This window comes from Phyllostomus discolor, chromosome 3 (assembly GCF_004126475.2).
Source record: "Phyllostomus discolor isolate MPI-MPIP mPhyDis1 chromosome 3, mPhyDis1.pri.v3, whole genome shotgun sequence".
NCBI lineage: Eukaryota > Metazoa > Chordata > Mammalia > Chiroptera > Phyllostomidae > Phyllostomus > Phyllostomus discolor.
Genome location: NC_040905.2, coordinates 184353720 through 184370881, shown reverse-complemented (window position 1 = coordinate 184370881; position 17162 = coordinate 184353720). Strand labels below are relative to the sequence as shown.

General features: G+C 40.1%; 1 protein-coding gene across 2 annotated transcripts in view; it reads right to left on the bottom strand.

Annotated features, from left to right (window-relative positions):
• MELK (maternal embryonic leucine zipper kinase) overlaps positions 1-16554 on the bottom strand; it is a 75503-nt gene extending 58949 nt beyond the window's left edge. The window contains exons 1-4 of one of the 2 annotated variants that reach the window (XM_036021925.1): positions 16513-16554; positions 8055-8149; positions 5826-5911; positions 3500-3616 (exon numbers count right to left, since the gene is read on the bottom strand). In XM_036021925.1, coding sequence (XP_035877818.1) covers positions 3500-3616; positions 5826-5911; positions 8055-8112 — 261 coding nt within the window. In that variant the 5' untranslated portion in view covers positions 8113-8149; positions 16513-16554. The remainder of the gene's footprint in view (positions 1-3499; positions 3617-5825; positions 5912-8054; positions 8150-16512) is intronic. The other variant, XM_036021924.1, reaches the window with a different exon arrangement.
• Between the last annotated feature and the right edge of the window lie 608 nt (positions 16555-17162).

Sequence of the window (17162 nt, the reverse complement as noted above, 5' to 3'; positions counted from 1 at the left end):
TGTGCAGCAAGGCAGCGGCTAGCAGATCAGGTGGACAAGGCGGCAGCTGGCAAGGCCGGTGGTCCCACATCCATGTGCAGATAAACTGGGAGGAACAACTAGAGATCGAGACAAACTGCGTAACCCAGGGTTCTATCGTGGGGAAATAAAGCCTCAAAACCTCTGACTGAAAACACCTGTGGGGATTGCGGCAGTGGGAGAAACTGTCTCACAGGAGACAGTCTCACAAGAGAGTCTGTTGGAGGGGTCCCCGGGGTCCTAGAATGTACACAAGCTCACCCACCCAGGAATCAGCACCAGGGGAGCACAACGAAGAGTGCAATTCACTTGTGGGTAGCAGGGGAAGTGATTGAAAGCAGGGCAAGAGCCGAGCAAGTAGCATTGTTCCTTCTCGGACTCCTCCCCCACACACAGCACCACACACAGCAAAGTGGGTTGCCCCACCCTGGCAAATACCTAAGGTTCTGCCCCTTACAACATAACAGATGCACCCAAAGAAATATGGCCCAAATGAAAGAACAGATCAAGACTCCAGAAAAAGAACTAAACAATAAGGAGACAGCCCACCTATGAGATGCAGAGTTCAAAACACTGGTAATCAGGATGCTCACAGAAATGACTGAATATGGCTGCAAAATAAAGGAAGAAGTGAAGGCCATACAAAGTGAAATAAAAATACACAGGGAACCAACAGTGAAGGGAAGGAAATAGGGACTCAAATCAACAATTTGGAACAAAAGGAAGAAATAAACATTCAACCAGTACAGAATGAAGAAACAAGAATTCAAAAAAATGAGGAGGCTTAGGAACCTCTGAGACAACTTTAAACGTTCCAATATCCAAATCAAAGGGATACCAGAAGAAGAGGAAGAGCAATAAATGGAAAACTTATTTGAAAAAATAATTAAAGAAAACATCCCCAATCTGGTGAAGGAAACAGACATACAAGTCCAGGAAGCACAGAGAGTCCCAAAGAAGTTGGATGCAAAGAAGACCACACCAAGACACATCATAATTACATTAGCCAAGATTAAAGATAAGAAGGGAATTTTAAAAGCAGCAAGAGAAAAGGAGACAGTCACCTACAAAGGAGTTCCCATAAGACTATCAGCTGATGTCTCAAAAGAAACCCTACAGGCCAGAATGGGTTGGAAAGAAGTATTCAAAGTCATAAAAAGCAAGGGCCTACATCCATCCAAGATTACTCTATCCAGCAAAGCTATCATTTAGAACTGAAGGGCAGATAAAGTGCTTCCCAGATAAGGTCAAGTTAAAGGAGTTCATCATCACCAAGCCCATATTACATGAAATGTACAAGGGGCTTATCTAAGAAAAAGATCAACACTATGAACAGTAAAATGACAACAAACTCATAACTATCAACAACTGAACCTAAAACACAAAAACAAAAACAAACTAAGCAAACAACTAGAACAGGAAAAGAATCACAGAAATGACGATCACATGGAGGGTCATCAGTGGGAAGGGGGAGGTGGAAAAATGGGAGAAAAGGTACAGGGAGTAAGAAGCATAATAGGCAGGCACAAAATAGACAGGGGGAAGTTCAGAATAGTATAGGAAATGGAGAAGCCAAAGAACTTATACATATGCCCCATGGACATGAACTAAGGGAGGAGGAATGCCAGTGGGAATGGGGATACTGAGCAGAGGGGGATAAAGAGGAGAAAAAAGAATGGGACAACTGTAATAGCAAAATCAATAGAATATACTTAAAAAAGACAAAATAAACTTGTGCTATGGAAGTTTGCACTGCAGTAAAAAACATACACACACACACACACACACACACACACACAAAGTATTTGTAAGTGCATGGAAAAGCTATAGGAAGCACGAGAAAACTGGATGACTGGGATAGAGGACAGAGAGCATTCTACTTTTTAATATATACTCTCTTAAACATTCTCTATTTTGTCCTAGGTTCATGAAGGGTTTTTTTGTTGCTTTTGTTTTGTTTTTTAAGTATTTTATTTGGACAAAGGGATCGGCTTTTTAAGAAGTCTGTAAAATCACCACTATCAACCATGTGGGTGGATGTACAGTGTAAGAAGAAAATAGTTCTAGGTCCAAAACTTTCAGCATTATGAATTTAAAATGTGCTTTAAAGCAGAGCTAATCTGTGAAAATGATGTGAAGTTACAAATTATTTGGCTGAGGCCAAGGAAAATAAAACAAAAGATGAATGATGTGAGTTCTAAGGACCTTACACTTCAAGCCAAAAAGGTTTAGTTAAAACTGGAAAAAAATTGGTTCCTATAACACACGCACTGAAGGCTGTGGGCTGAACTGTGTTCCCCGAAGATATGTTTAAAGTTCAAGTCCTAACACCCAGTACCAGTCATTGTGACCTTATTTGTAAATAAGATCTTTGTAGATGTAATCAAATCAGATGAGGTCCTATTGGATTAAGGAGGACCATTTGAAGACAGGCAGAAAATAGAGGGATGCATCTATAAACCAAGGAATGCCATGGATTACCAGCAACCATCAGAAACCAGGAAAGAGGCAAAGAACAGATTATCCACAAAGAATCTTGCCCACACTTTGATTTTAGTCTTTAGCCATCAGAATTCTAAGACAATAAATTTCTATTGTTTTAAACCACCAAGTTTGTGGCCATTTGTTACAGCAGCCCTAGATTAATACACCATATAAACTGAAATGAATCCTTCCCCCTAGAAACAAATTCTCACATATTCTGTCCATTCTACCACACCTCCCCATGAGGAGCGTGTTAGAAAGGGTATGTTTACAATGACTTGCCAATTTATTATATATGTCTACTTGATCTAAATTGTTATAGACAGAACTCAAATAGGTAAGCCACTTAATATTTATTCTAATCTTTCAGGTAAAACATACTTTTCTCTTAATTACTGATAAAGTGAATGGAAATGATATGAATGTTTGTTCACACCCGAAATTCCTATGTTGAAATCCTAACCCGCAAAGATGACATTAGGAGGCAGCCTTTGGGAGCTGATTAGCACATGAGGAAGATGCCCTCGTGAATGAAATCAATGCTCCCATATAAGACTCTTGAGATTGGAGGGAGGTAGAAGAGGGTGAAGGGAGGAATAAATGGTGATGGAAGGAGACTTGACTTGGGGTGGTGAACATACAATATAATATGCAGATGATATAGTATAGAATTGTATCCCTGAGACCTACATAATGTCATTAGTCAATGTCACCCCAATAAATTCAATTTAAATTTTTTTTTAAAAAGAAGCTCCAAAGAGACCCCTTGCCCCTTCTACCATGTAAGGACACAGCGAGAAGACCCCAGCTCTAAACTAGGAAGACAGGCTTTACCCAACCATACCAGTGCCTTGATCTTGGCATTCCTAGTCTCCAGAACTGTGAAAACTAAATTTCTTTTGTTCACAACCTTCCCAGGATGTGATATTCATTATAGCAGCTCAAACAGACTAAGACAGTGAACAAATCCCTTTAGGTCTCTAACCGTACTACAAACCTCAAGGACTATGAATATTTTGTTGGCTGTCTCTAACACATGGTAGAGTTGACATATGTGCTGATGTCTCAGGTTCTTCAGGGCGTCAATCTCTGTTTTGATCCGGGGCAAATCACTCTGTGACAAAACATTATGTTAAACATTCAGTAAACCAGTGTGGGAAGTGTTTCAAGCATCAGTATGAACAAGTTTAATACTGAGTAGCAAAAGCAATCAACACTCTCAAAACCAATTGTTCAACAATACAGAAAACGTACAACAAAACTTATTTGTATATACATTCAAAAAGGCCTTGAGGGTTTTATGAAAGACAAATTCGACGTGGGTCAATAGTACTAAGTCTAGAAAAATTTTTTAAGTCTCAAACTCAGTTAGAAGGTTAGCATTCCAAAAAAAGAAAATGACAGAAACACTGCTTAGTATGCATGCCTGAGCTACCACTTTTATTCTTAGCGATATTCCACAAGAGGCATGCTGAGCTGAAAATCAGTGAGCGTAGGTGAAAGGTATGAGGGTATTCACTGTTTCAGTCTTCCAATATTTCTAGGGACTTAAAATTTTTCAAAATAAAAAGCTGGCCCTGGCTGGCGTAGCTCAGTGGATTGAGCGCGGGCTGGGAACCAAAGTGTCCCAGGTTCGATTCCCACCCAGGGTACATGCCTGGGTTGCAGGCCATAACCCCCAGCAACCGCACATTGATGTTTCTCTCTCTCTCTCTCTCTCTCTCTCTATCTCCCTTCCTTCCCTCTCTAAAAATAAATAAATAAATTTAAAAATAAATAAATAAATAAAAAGCTGGTTGGGAAGGAGGAGGATGAGCTAAAGGAATTTTAAAATCCATATTAAAGATAGAAATCTAGAAACCCATGAAGTAACATGTAAAACTTTATGATAAGAATGGATTCAACCTAATCATCAATGGCTTAAGATCCAATTATCTAGGACCATGCAACCAGGTGTCAGGTCTTGGCCAAGAATCAATGGTAACTTTGACTATCCTAATATGATCATCTTATTTTTTTGAGGGTGGGGGGAGTGGGAGTCTGATAACTAGGACCCTAGAAGTAATCAAAATATCATTCAAGTCCTAGGACGTAACTAAAATAAGCATAACAACAGAAAATATAAAAAGTTTAGAAATAAATTAATGAATTTTTAATTGAGAGAGAAACATCAGTTTGTTGTTCCTTTTATTTATACATTCATTGGTTGATTCTTGTACCTGTCCTGACTGGAGATTGAACCCGCAACCTTGGCATATCAGAACAATGCTCTAACCAACTGAGCTACCCAGCCAGGGCTTAGAGTAAGTTTTGAGTATCAATGTGGTAAAGCATTTTGTGACAAAAATACACATTTTGTCTGTTATTGTAGTGTTTATAGTGTTTAAGTGACTAAGTCATACTAAAGTTGAAATTAAATTTTAAATTGCTTAAGGAAATTAATCAGATTTGTAATGTTTAAATGCTCAAGAAAAATGGCTTTTAATGCCCTTTTATTCACTTAGTAAATATAATATTGAGCGCAGATAAACAAAAATATTGAAAAGCCTGAATTATTGATTGAAACTAAACCATATGAGAACTAATGAATTAGAAGAAAAAAAATCACTCAGGGTGAGTACAAACACTGGAAAGGGTATAAAAGACCCATAAAGATCATCAAAAGAGACAGATGTTTCCCTTAATATAAAAGCAAAGAACTTTATGTATCTTATAACCAAGACCACAAATGGAATGGGCTGCATTGGAAGGTAATGAGCAGCTCAAGCCAGGAAGCATTCATGTAGAGGAAAAAGAGGCTGATCAAGGAAGGGAGGATTTCATTAGATAACTTCTAAGTTCACTTTGAATAAAATCCGGGGATGTAAGAGCTACGTACCCTATAAAATAGGTAACACTGAGTAAGAGTGTCATGAGAAGACAAAGAGGGGCAATATATTAATACCCAGAAACACCTCCAAGACCACCAAACAACAGCAGAAAAATGGATCCTCTGGGCTTCAAATATGCTCCATTGCCTTGCATTAAAATTAAGGATAACCCCTTCCCTCAGATTACTTTTTAAAAGATGCCAGTTATACATAATTATTGATTTAAAAAGCTAGAGAAATACTATCCTCACAACCAATGGACATGAACTAAGTGGTGGGTGGCAATGCTGGAGGGTGGTAGGGTGCAGGGAGGATGAGGATAACAAAATTAGGAAGAAAAAAGAAAAAATGAATATTATTCTAATAAAAGTAGTAACTAGAACATTAGAGCAAATTTGCGTTTTAATTCAAAAAATTGACCTATAAATATTTTTAAAATAATTTTAAACTTACCCCTAGTGCATTTTTATCCATGATTTTTATAGCTACCATTTCTCCAGTGAGGATATGGCGGGCAAGTTTGACCTTTGCAAAGCCACCTAAATGTAGGAAAATTATGACGAGATAAGCAAGACAGACCCAAATATCAACATTGGAGCAAACCAAGGGCTCAGGAACAAATACTGTTCTGTTAGATTTTAAAAGGCTCTATCAATCCATACTTTTCCATAAGTTTATGGCTCTTTCTTCCTGCCGCTTCCAAAGTGTTAGCCATTACCCTAACCTCTGCTCATCCAATGTCTAGCTGAACTTTTTTTTTACCATAATAGATCTTTAATTTTTTATTTTTTACTGTTTATTCTATTAGCTGTCCCAATTGTTTTCCTTTTTGCCCCCCTCCACCCAGCCCACCACTCTCTCCCACAGCCAATCCCTCTTCGTTGTCCATGTCCATTCGTACATGTTCTTTGACCAGTCCCTTCCCCTTCCTTCCACCATTCTCCCCTCCCCTCCTACAGCTATCAGTCTGCTCCATATTTCCATGTCTCTGGTTCTATTTTTCTCATTTGTTTATTTTGTTCGTTAGATTCCAATTATAAGTGAGATCATACAGTATTTGTCTTTCACCGCCTGGCTTACTTTGCACAGCATAATATTCTCCAGTTCCGTCCATGCTGTCACAAAAGGCAGGACTTCTTTCTTTCTGTTGAGTTTTATTCCTTTGTGTGAATGTATCAATTTTTTAATCTACTCATCTACTGATGGGCTCTTGGGCTGTTTCTAGTACTTGGCTATTGTAAATAGTGCTGCTATGAACAAAGGGGTGCATATGTGTATATTACCAGCAGTGGAATCACTAGGTCATAAGGCAGTTCCATTGTTAATTTTTTGAGGAAATTCCACACTGTTTTCCAGTGGCTACACCAGCCTATATTCCCGCTAACAGTGCACTAGGGTTCCCTTCTCACCACATCCTCACCAGCACTGGCTGTTTGATTAATCAATGATGGCCATTCTGACAGGTATGAGCTGGTATCTCTCTGTGGTTTTGGTTTGTATCTGTCTGATGGCTATTGATGTTGAGCATCATTTCATATGTCTATGGGTCATCTGTATGTCCTCCTTGGAGAAGTGTCTATTCAGGTCCTTTGCCCATTTTTTAATTGGGTTGCTTGACTTCCTGGTGTTGAGTTCTTTCCACATTTTGGAGATTAAACCCTTATGCAATGTATCACTGGCAAATATGTTCTCCAGTATATCTTTAATGTTTTAATGAACAAGTAGGAAAACAATTCACTCTTTAGAAATTTGGTTTATAATTAATATTGCTAGAACACAAAGAAAAGTTGCTGAGACAAAATATGAACTTCCAATCAGTTTTAAAACTGTGAAGAAATCATGTTTCAAAACTGAATCAAAAGCAGGAAAGTCTACACTTTAGGTATCTAAAAGAAAGTGCCAACTTAACATTTCTAAAAAGAAGCTCCTGGTAGCCCCTCCCATGGTCTTCCGCATTTCAGTAAATAACAACTCCATTTTCCCAGGTGCTCGGGCCAAAACCCAGGGGCCATCCTTAGCCTCTCTCTTTTGTCTCATACCCCATATCCAACCCATCAACAAATCCCACCGGCTCTGCCCTCAAAACATATCAATGGTTAGTCTCCTTGGGGAAAAAAGAAAGGTGCTAACTGGAAATAATCTTGATATTGATATGAGCAGGACACACAGGGGTTTATATGTATGTAAAATTCCATCAAGCTTAGTGTACTTTGCATCTTTGACTGTGTTACACCTCAATAAATCAAAAAGTGCACACACATATATGTATATGTGTGTTTCTATACAGAATCCCAGCCTTTCACTACCTTCACTACTACCACACTAATCCAAGTCACCATCATCTCTAGCATCCTTCACCTGAATTACTACAATAACCTCCTAACATCTCTCTGCTTCTGCCCTTGCCCTCCCCTACCCAATCTTTTCACAGCCAAAGAGAGTGACCCTTAAAGCAAAGGTCAGATTATTCCTTGGCTCAAAACTGTCCAATGACTTTTATTCTAGATTAAATGACTGACAAGACCTTCTCTCTTGCTCCACTTTTGCTTATTGAATAGGTTGAAGAATTTTAAGAATTTTAAAACTATGAAGTATAGACCAGAAAGCTCATGTTTGCCCAAATACACTACACTCTCAAATAGTTGATCTATCCTCTCCCCCCGCCAAAAAAATGACAATTACCTGTCCCAACAGTTTCATATAATTCATAGTATTGGAGAAGTTCATCATAATCTTTCATAGTACTTCCGGAATTCCAAATTTATAAAAAAATTAACCTGTAAAACACAAATAGTAGAAGATCAAGAAAGGAACTATTATGACATTATGTCCTCCACTCTCGTAACTGAAAATATAAGTAAGTCTTGGGCATACATATGATGCTGGAAAAACTAATTAGCTACATAAAAAAAAAAAAAAACACTGGATTCCTATCTCACAGCATACATAAAAATCAATTCCAGATCAAGTAGAGATTTAAATATGAAAGGTAAACTTTTAAATTTTTTAATAGAATACTGTCATGATTTCAAGATAGAAGAGGATCTTTTAAAGTGCTAAGTATAAAAAAATACATTAAACAATGTTAAAAAAAGGACTTCTGCACATCCAAAAACAGCATTTAAAAAAAAAATGTGAGAAAACATTTGCAACACATACAAAACTGATTTTTATCCAGAATAGACCCCAAGTCAAAAATATAGAGAAAGATAACACAACAGAAAATAAGCAAATGAAATATAAAAGCTGGAGGCAGGGAGGCATAAGGGGACTAAATGGTAATTGAAGATATAATAAAGATTATATTTTTTAAAAAAAGAAATACAAAAGCACTTCACAAAGAAATACAAATGACCAATAAAAACATGAAAAAAAATGCTCATTACTCATCAGGGAAATGCAAATTAAGATTCCAATAATACATAATTTTAAGATACCTATGATACATATTTTATTTCACATATGTTACATATACTCTGAAGTACATATCATATATTCAAGTATATATTAAATAATATACAAAATTTGTTGTAAAGGTTTTAGGTAGATCTTATTCTGTCTTCTTGAGTTTTGAAATTAAGTAGTATTACAAAAACCCATAGGATTGAGAAGGGCCCTGTTATGTGCATTAATATGTAAGGTCACACTCATGCCAGCTTTGTTTCACTTGCAGAGGATACGCTTTTAGCTGACTTTAACTACAGGCTAGCAGTGTATCTGGCAGGACTAATCAGACTATTAACCTGACTTTTCTTTTATTCACTCAGTTATTCACACATATGTGTTTCCTGAGCACCTATGATGTGCCGGACCCACGCTTGGTATGAAAGCCATAATGGAGAAGAAACAAAATGTGGTCCCTGCCCTCATGGATCTTGCATTCTAGTAGAGAAGACAAAAGGCAAATCATCAAACAATAAAATTAAATAATTACTGGGAAAGAAATAAGCAACAGTGGTTAGAATGAGTCACTGAGAAGGTAATATTTAAGCCAAGACCTAATTCAAAAGATAAGAAGTGAGAAAAAGTGATGTTATCAGCTGGACTGGTAATCAGACTGGCTATTCCTACCAAAACTTGAACAGTATTTCCAACAGGACCTGGACAAGACCATGTAAACCTTGTTTCTACACAAAGCTGTTAAAATGAGAACAATCCTTTATGTGACTTACTGCTTCTTTCCCATAAATATACAGTCGTCCCTCACCATATTGTGGTTCACTTATTGCGGCTTCACTGTATCACGAGTTTTTAAAAAATATATATATCTAATTCTGTATCACGGAGTTTTCGCTTATGATGGGATTTTGCGGTATATAGTTATTTACATAATATTTATGATTTTACTATTTTTGCCTAAAAAATAAAACACAAAAAATGTTAATTCAAACATATTAAAAGAATATTAAATTGAAATCAAATACAGTATTTCATCAGCGGATAAATACCATACTGTATACAATGGAAATGCAGTATGCCACTACTACTGTTTGCACAAGTTTGCCAATGCGAGATTGTACACGGCACACCATTGGCTGATGGAATAGAAGGTGACTAACCACAGCACTGTGTTCTGTATCCTGGGCGCTGATTGGCTCAGTGACTGTAGCATCAGTCTGTTTGCTCTCCAGCTCTGTGCCCATTTGTTCAGCATCTCTCCTTATCCACTTCACATCAATGTCTGATCGCCACATGTACTGTTGCTCTGCAGCGTTGTGTTTTTGTGAAATTTTCATAAAAGTCTGAATTTATTTCAAGCCCTACGATGCCACCCAAACGTTCTGTGCCTTCTAAGGCTTCTGACAGTGAACCCAAGCACTGGAGGAATATGCTTACCATCAAAGAAAAGGTGGAACTTGTCAACATGTTAGAGGAAGACAAAAGCTATGCGGCTGTAGGCTGCCATTACGGAATCAACAAATCTACTGTTTGCTACATAAAGAAAGACAAGAATATTAGGTCTACAGGAACAATGACTTTTAACAAGACTGCAAAGAGAGTGGTCACTTCCCACAATAAGGCCATTGTGAGGATGGAGTCTGCACTGGCCCTGTGGATAAATGACTGCAGGAAGAACATCTTGCTAGATACCAACACCATCCAGACGAAGGCCAAAAAACTTTATGACAGTTTTGCGGAAAGCACGGACATTCAAGACGGTGACGAGGATGAAAATGAGGACGATGACACAGAAGCAAGACCCCAGTGCTTCTCCCACCAGACCAACCCCATTCAGTGCCAGCAAGGACTGGTTTGACAAATTTCAGAGACTCTTTGGACTCAAGAGTATTTCTCCACATGGAGAAGCTGCCTCTACAGATAAAAAACAGCACCAGCAACTCCCCATAACTATGTTCATTACTCAGACAAAGAGATCAGTTACGCCTACACCTTTAGCAGAAATAGTAGTTACGGCCCAGGGTGAAGATACTGCACCTGATGAAGCACCCGATGAAGTGGTGCCTTCAGAAGAGCTGTAATGCTCTTCTTGGCTGTGCAGTACATTCATCTCATCATCATCACCTTCATCACCATCAGTACTCCACAGCTACATAATTCATGATCTTCATCATTCAGGTTGTAGTATACTTCACTGGTGAGTACCCACATAGAATTTTATATGTTGTTAAAATTACATAGGTTTAAGAGTGTAGAAAGTGTTTAAGAGCATATGAAATGTTTATAAGAGTGTGGGAAAGGTTAATAAGAGAATGGGAAAGGTTTATAGGAGTGTGGGGAGGGTTTATAAAGCCTTAAAATATATGTAAATAATAAAAAGAAATATAATGCCACTACTTCATGGATTTTCACCTATTGCGGGGGTCTCTGGAACGTAACTCCCGCAATAGGTAAGGGATCACTGTATCCCAACCCTATGCCATTCTAAGATACCCAAATGCTGAAATGCCCCAGCTCTTTGATAGTAGTCATTCCAAAACTGGTTCCTGCTTCCCTAATTCCTTCTGAAAAATCACCCACCATAAGTCCAAATCCTATGAGCACCTTTCAACTTACTCTTCCTTACTGAGATGCTCTGAGGTCCTATGGAGGATGGTTTCTCTTGCAGCAGCAAACTAAAAACGCCTATTTTTTTTTTTTGCTATAGATTGTGTTTTTAGTGGTCTTTGGTTGGTGAACCTTAAGAGGAGCTGTTGGCCCAAAAAGAATAAAAGGAAGAGCATTTTAGAAAGAAGGAATTTAGGTGCAAAGATCCCAGAGGAAGGAAAGTTGACATGTACTGAACTAAAACTGCTTTTAGAAGTACCAATAAATGGAAGTATAGATTTAGAACAAGGGCAATTGTTTAGCCATATGGGAGAAAAAGGAAAGAAAAAACATTGGATCTTCATCTCACACCATACACAAAGTCAGTTACGGTTAGTATAAAAAGACTTAAGAAAGACAAAACTGTGAACGTAGACAGCTGAGGCCTCACCCATACCAGAAGGAGGCGTAAGAGGAAGAGGCAGAGAAAGAAGTTAGAAAAGAATTAGAAGAATACAGTTTCATAGAAGCTAAGGAAGAAAAAAGTAAAACTGGTAAAAGAAACTTTCTGGGAGGGAGATTTGTAGATACATTTTCTAAAAGTACCCATATATAGGTCAAGTCCCAGCACTTGAGTAGGTGCTACAGATTGGAGCTTTCTTTATAGGTAGACATGGATTCAAAGGTGAACCTACACAGAAATGGTTTCTCTAAGGAGCGCTTCTTCCTAGAGGCTAATGTAGCAAGACAAAACTCAAGATTTCAACCTTGGGAAGAGATGCCCCCACACCCCTTGCATAGCCAAGCAGGAATCAGAGGGGCCCAGGAAAATGGAGGTCACTGAGTCACGCACAAAGAGTCTTCTATACAGTCCAGCACAGGACACTAAGGCTCTGGAGTTCACAAAGGGGTTTGAGGCCAAGACCCAGCTAGTGATGAAATCCTCCTTTGCCTGGCCTCTCTCCTGTGTACCAATCTCCCTTGGTGACCTAACCATAGACTAGCTATGGCAGCACAGGTTTCAGGATGCTAGGACCCCATTCTCTCTAATAATTTGAACGGCTGAGTTACAGGTATAGCCAACTGACACCTGGGAAGCAGTTTCACCTGGAAAGGGCAGAGAAAATCATCCTGATCACTACTCCTCAGTAGTTAAAACCTGGTGCTGGTGCTCATTTCTAGAGCCAGATAGTCTCTCTTCTAGAGTCCTGGCAAGCCCGCTGAGGGCTCTGGCATTGATGGATGGCGAGAACCATGTTCACTACCTTCAGGTTCTCTGTTCTTCATCCTGTCTCATCCAGAGCTGAGTGACCAGCACGTTCCTAAGCCTTAAAAACAGCCCTGCCCTGGCTGGCGTAGCTCAGTGGATTGAGCGCGGGCTGGGAACCAAAGTGTCGCAGGTTCAATTCCCAGTCAGGGTACATGCCTGGGTTGTAGGCCATGACCCCCAGCAACTGCACATTGATGCTTCTCTCTCTCTCTCCTTCTCCCTCCCTTCTCTCTCTAAAAATAAATAAATAAAATCTTAAAGAAAAACAGTCCTAACATTGGAAGACCTAGAGTGTGAGTTCTACCTCAGGAGTTAGTGAGTTTATAAAGGAAAAGAAAGAGTAGTAGTCAGCAAGGTCTATTAAGTGAGTATGGGTCATCTTCTTAATTGAGGTGGAGAAAAAAAATGAAATTATCAAGGGCCAGCTCAAGGGCCAAGAAAGATTTTTTTTTCTTTTGTCCTGACCAGGAATTGAACCCCCCAACCTTTTGATGTACAGGACAACACTCCAACAAACTGAGCCACACCGACCAGGGTCACAAGAGATATTTTTAAAATATCCTTTTAGGTGCTCACTTCCACAAGACATATACTAAAATGTCCTTTTAGGGAGGTAGGGGGAGGTAGAAGAGGGTAAAGGGAAGGCTAAATGGTGACGGAAGGAGACCTGACTTGGGGTGGTGAACACACAACACTATATACAGATAATGTATTACAGAATTGTACACTTGAAACCTATATAATTTTATTAGTCAGTATCATCCCAATAAATTCAATTAAAACATTTTTTAAATAAATAGAATAATCTATTAAAATGCCTAAAGCATTCTGATTTCACGTATCTTTTTACTCTGAGCAAGGAGACAGCACAAAGATCCTATCTATTCTCAGTGGGCACATAAGGGACAGGATTAGAAATATCTTTGGCAGCAATACTAACTCAGAAATCTTTGAAAGGGCATTTGTCAGTGCAGCAAATGTGGGAATGAAGTAGAACCACAACCTGCCCCCGCCACCCCCCAAAAAAACAGGAATCAAAGGACCAAGAAATTTCAAAAACAGCCAATAACGGCAGTAAAGGTATAAAGGTCAACACGAGACGGAGAAACGTTTGGAATCCTTATGGCGGGTAAGAGAAAGAGCAGGAGATTGGAAATGGGGGCATGTCAGGCTATAAATGTTTGTAAAGTTGCCTGCTATAAAAGTGCATGTCTAACTCTGGCTGGTGTGGTTCAGTGGACTGAGCACTGGCCTGCAAACCAAAAGGCCGCTGGTTCAATTCCCAGTTAGGGCACATGCCTGGATTGCAGGCCAAGTCCCCATTTGGGAGTATGCAAGAGGCAACTGGTCAATATTTCTTGTGCGCATGAATGTTTCTCTCCCTCTATTTTGCCCTCCCTTCCCCTCTCTCTAAAAATAAATAAAATATTTTTAAAGAGTTATTTTATTTATTTACTTTTAGAGAGAGGGCAAGGCAGGGAGAGAGGGCAAGAAACATCAATATGTGAAAGGTTTGGTTGCCTCTCACACGGCCACAAATGGGGAACTGGCCCACAACCCAGGCATGTTCCCTGACTGGGAATTGAACCAGCAACCTCTCAGTTCACAGGTCAGCAACTCAATGCACGGAGCCACACCAGCCAGGGCTAAAATCTTTTTTTTAAAAAGTGGGCTATCAGGTTCATTACAGAGCAAAGCCTCAACTAATGCAGCATTGGCATATTCAGATCACAGGGGCTAAAGAGGGAACACAAAGAGACATTTCAAAGTTTAAAACCCATGAGATGGCAATGGACAAAGGGAACGAAGTAGGCCTTAGGAAATACAAGAATCCTAATTGCCACCACTGCACGTCTAAATTCCATACAAGGACTGGGTTACTCCAACTTGCCACACAGAGAAAGAAAGCAAGTATATGATGTTGGAATTCACTTCTCCTGATGAGTGTCATAATTAACTTCTTGACGGATTTCTCCAAAATGACTTTTAAACTTCCAGGTCATGGCCTCTGGTCAACTAATAAAGATCAACTTGCACCAATGTAAGATTGAACTTGTGTACCCTCTCTTTTTCTTTCTTCAATTTTATTTATGCTGGTTCTAAAGTTTTGTAAATATTTTACTTTTAGAGAGAGGGGAAAGGAGGGAGAGAGCGAGAGAAATATCTGTCGATCAGTTGCCTCTCACATGCCCCAAACAGGGAACCTGGGCCCTGATCAGGAGTTGAACTGGTAACCTTTTGCTTCGTGGGCCAATGCCTAACCCACTAAGCCACACCAGTCAGGGCTGTTTCTAAATATTTTAAGTGCCCTGGTTATCCTCTAGTTTGGAAATATTAAACACAGGAAAGACTTGTGATTGGACTTGCTAAAGGAGGTATATGATCCGTCAATATGGAAGGCAGCCCCTCAACTGTAGACCCTAATTAGACACCTAAATGTCCTTCTGAGTATGACTAAGTAGAAGGATTGGGGGCACATATAACTGGGGTCTTGAATTTCTCTGAGGAAATAAGAAATTGCTTACATAATGGGGGGAGGTTTATCATTAAATTTTATAGGATAGCAACACATTTTCTTTCTTTTTTTTTTTTAGAGATTTTATTTATTTACTTTTAGACAGAGGGGAAGGGAGGGAAAAAGAAAGGGAGAGAAATATCAATGTGTGGTTGCCTCTGTCGCATCCCCTACTGGGGACCTGGCCCACAACCCAGGCATGTGCTCTAGACTGGGAATCCAACGAGCAACCCTTTGGTTCACAGGTCAGTTCTCCATCCACTGACACACACTGGCCAGGGCCAAGTTTTCTTATTAACATGGCATTATTTAGGCTATGCTATTCATTGCTGCATAACACATTTACCTTATCTAGTGAGCTTGGTAAGACACTAATGCTGAGGCTATTTCAAACGACAAGTAGAATACAGAATGACTTATCATGTGCCTTGTAATACATTTAATTAACATTCAGTCCTGCACCCTTGCAGAGGCTTCTGGGAGCACCAGCAAAGAGGCATTCATTCCTAAAGGTTTTAAGGGATTGATTTGCTCATCTCATTGATCCACAGCAGATACACAGGAAAGGCAGAGTCACTGGTGAAACAAACCCATGAAGGTGTGCAGTAAGGGCATTTCTGATTTCTCCCACAAAACATGGTTAAAAGAAACCAAAATGGGAACAAAAAATTTAGGAACACTGGCCTCTGAGCAAAGCTCCAGGCACCTCTGATGTATCCCCCTCCTTCACCTTCCCCCATTTCACTACCAAAGAAAAATACCAAAGGTGAAGCTCAAGAACAATTACTCATCCTAGATGCTAGAGGCCTGTTCAATCTCTTGGCATGGTCTCCTCTGGAAGTGTCCCTTCTTCCCACAGGTTTCTTGGAGGGAGCTGCTCTTTTTACTGCTACAGCACTCGGTGCATATTCCCCTTTCAGCGTGAGCCTCTCAAGCCATTATTTGGAGAAAGGGAGACGAAGGCTTTGGACTCTGAAAAGGTGATGATAACACATACCACCCTTCCTTTTTTACTGGACTGCCCCAGTAAACTGAGTTGCATGAACAGAAATAACTCCGAGCCCTTCTTTGAATTTCTTTCGCGGAGAAACGTCATAGCAACGCGGAATGGGAATTCACATCTGTCGAGCTGCTGGGTGACAAACGTTTTGCCTGCACACCTACCTTACTGATAACCCTGCGGTAATTTCGATCGTTACCCCCATTTACGAAGGAGAAAACCGGGGGCCTCGGAAAAGCGAAATATGTCATCCAGTGAAGTGGATCGGTAAGGTGTGGCTCCGGTAAAATTCTCAGCCGGGAGCAAGCTGGGCTCACGCCGCTGTTCCCACGCACCGCAAACTGCCGGGACACCGGCTGCAGACACTGACCTGAGGAGCCGAGAGCGGGACAGATCGCGGCCGGGCAACAGGGACAAAGGTACCCACCTAAGGTTGCTGGCGAAGCGGTGGGTGGGGAGAATCCCTCTGAGCCTTTAGGAGCCTGTGGATTTAGCCGCTTCCGCCCGCCAAGAGAATCAAACCTCCCGGGCCGGAAGGGGCGGGAAGGGGCGGGGTGCGGGCGGAGTAAGTAAGGCGGGGGCGTGCGTTCTTTCTGGACCGGAAGCGGGAAGTGCTGGCCAGGCAGTGGATGGTCCAGTGACCCTTGGGACACGTGAGAGGTGATTTAAATCCTTGGTCTTCAAACTGGGGTATGTCTGTCCCCGCGGGCATGTTGAGATTCTCTAGGTGGCGTGGACACACAAAGTTTCACATAATTCAACTTTCTTACGTTCCCTAAAACTGACCTGCTGAAAAGTTGCTAGTAGTCAGGGTTCTCATTTTAGTACCCCCCCCCCCCAAATCTTACTAGAATGTGATGCCACGAGGAACAACAACACAAAACCCAGAGAGCAAATCGTCCATTAGATAATTCAAGGTACCAGAAACACCAATCCAGCATCATAATTGAAATTCTAATACACTTTACTGTTAGGCCATTATGTGATTTTCATTGCTGTATAAATTAGGATCGTAATGAT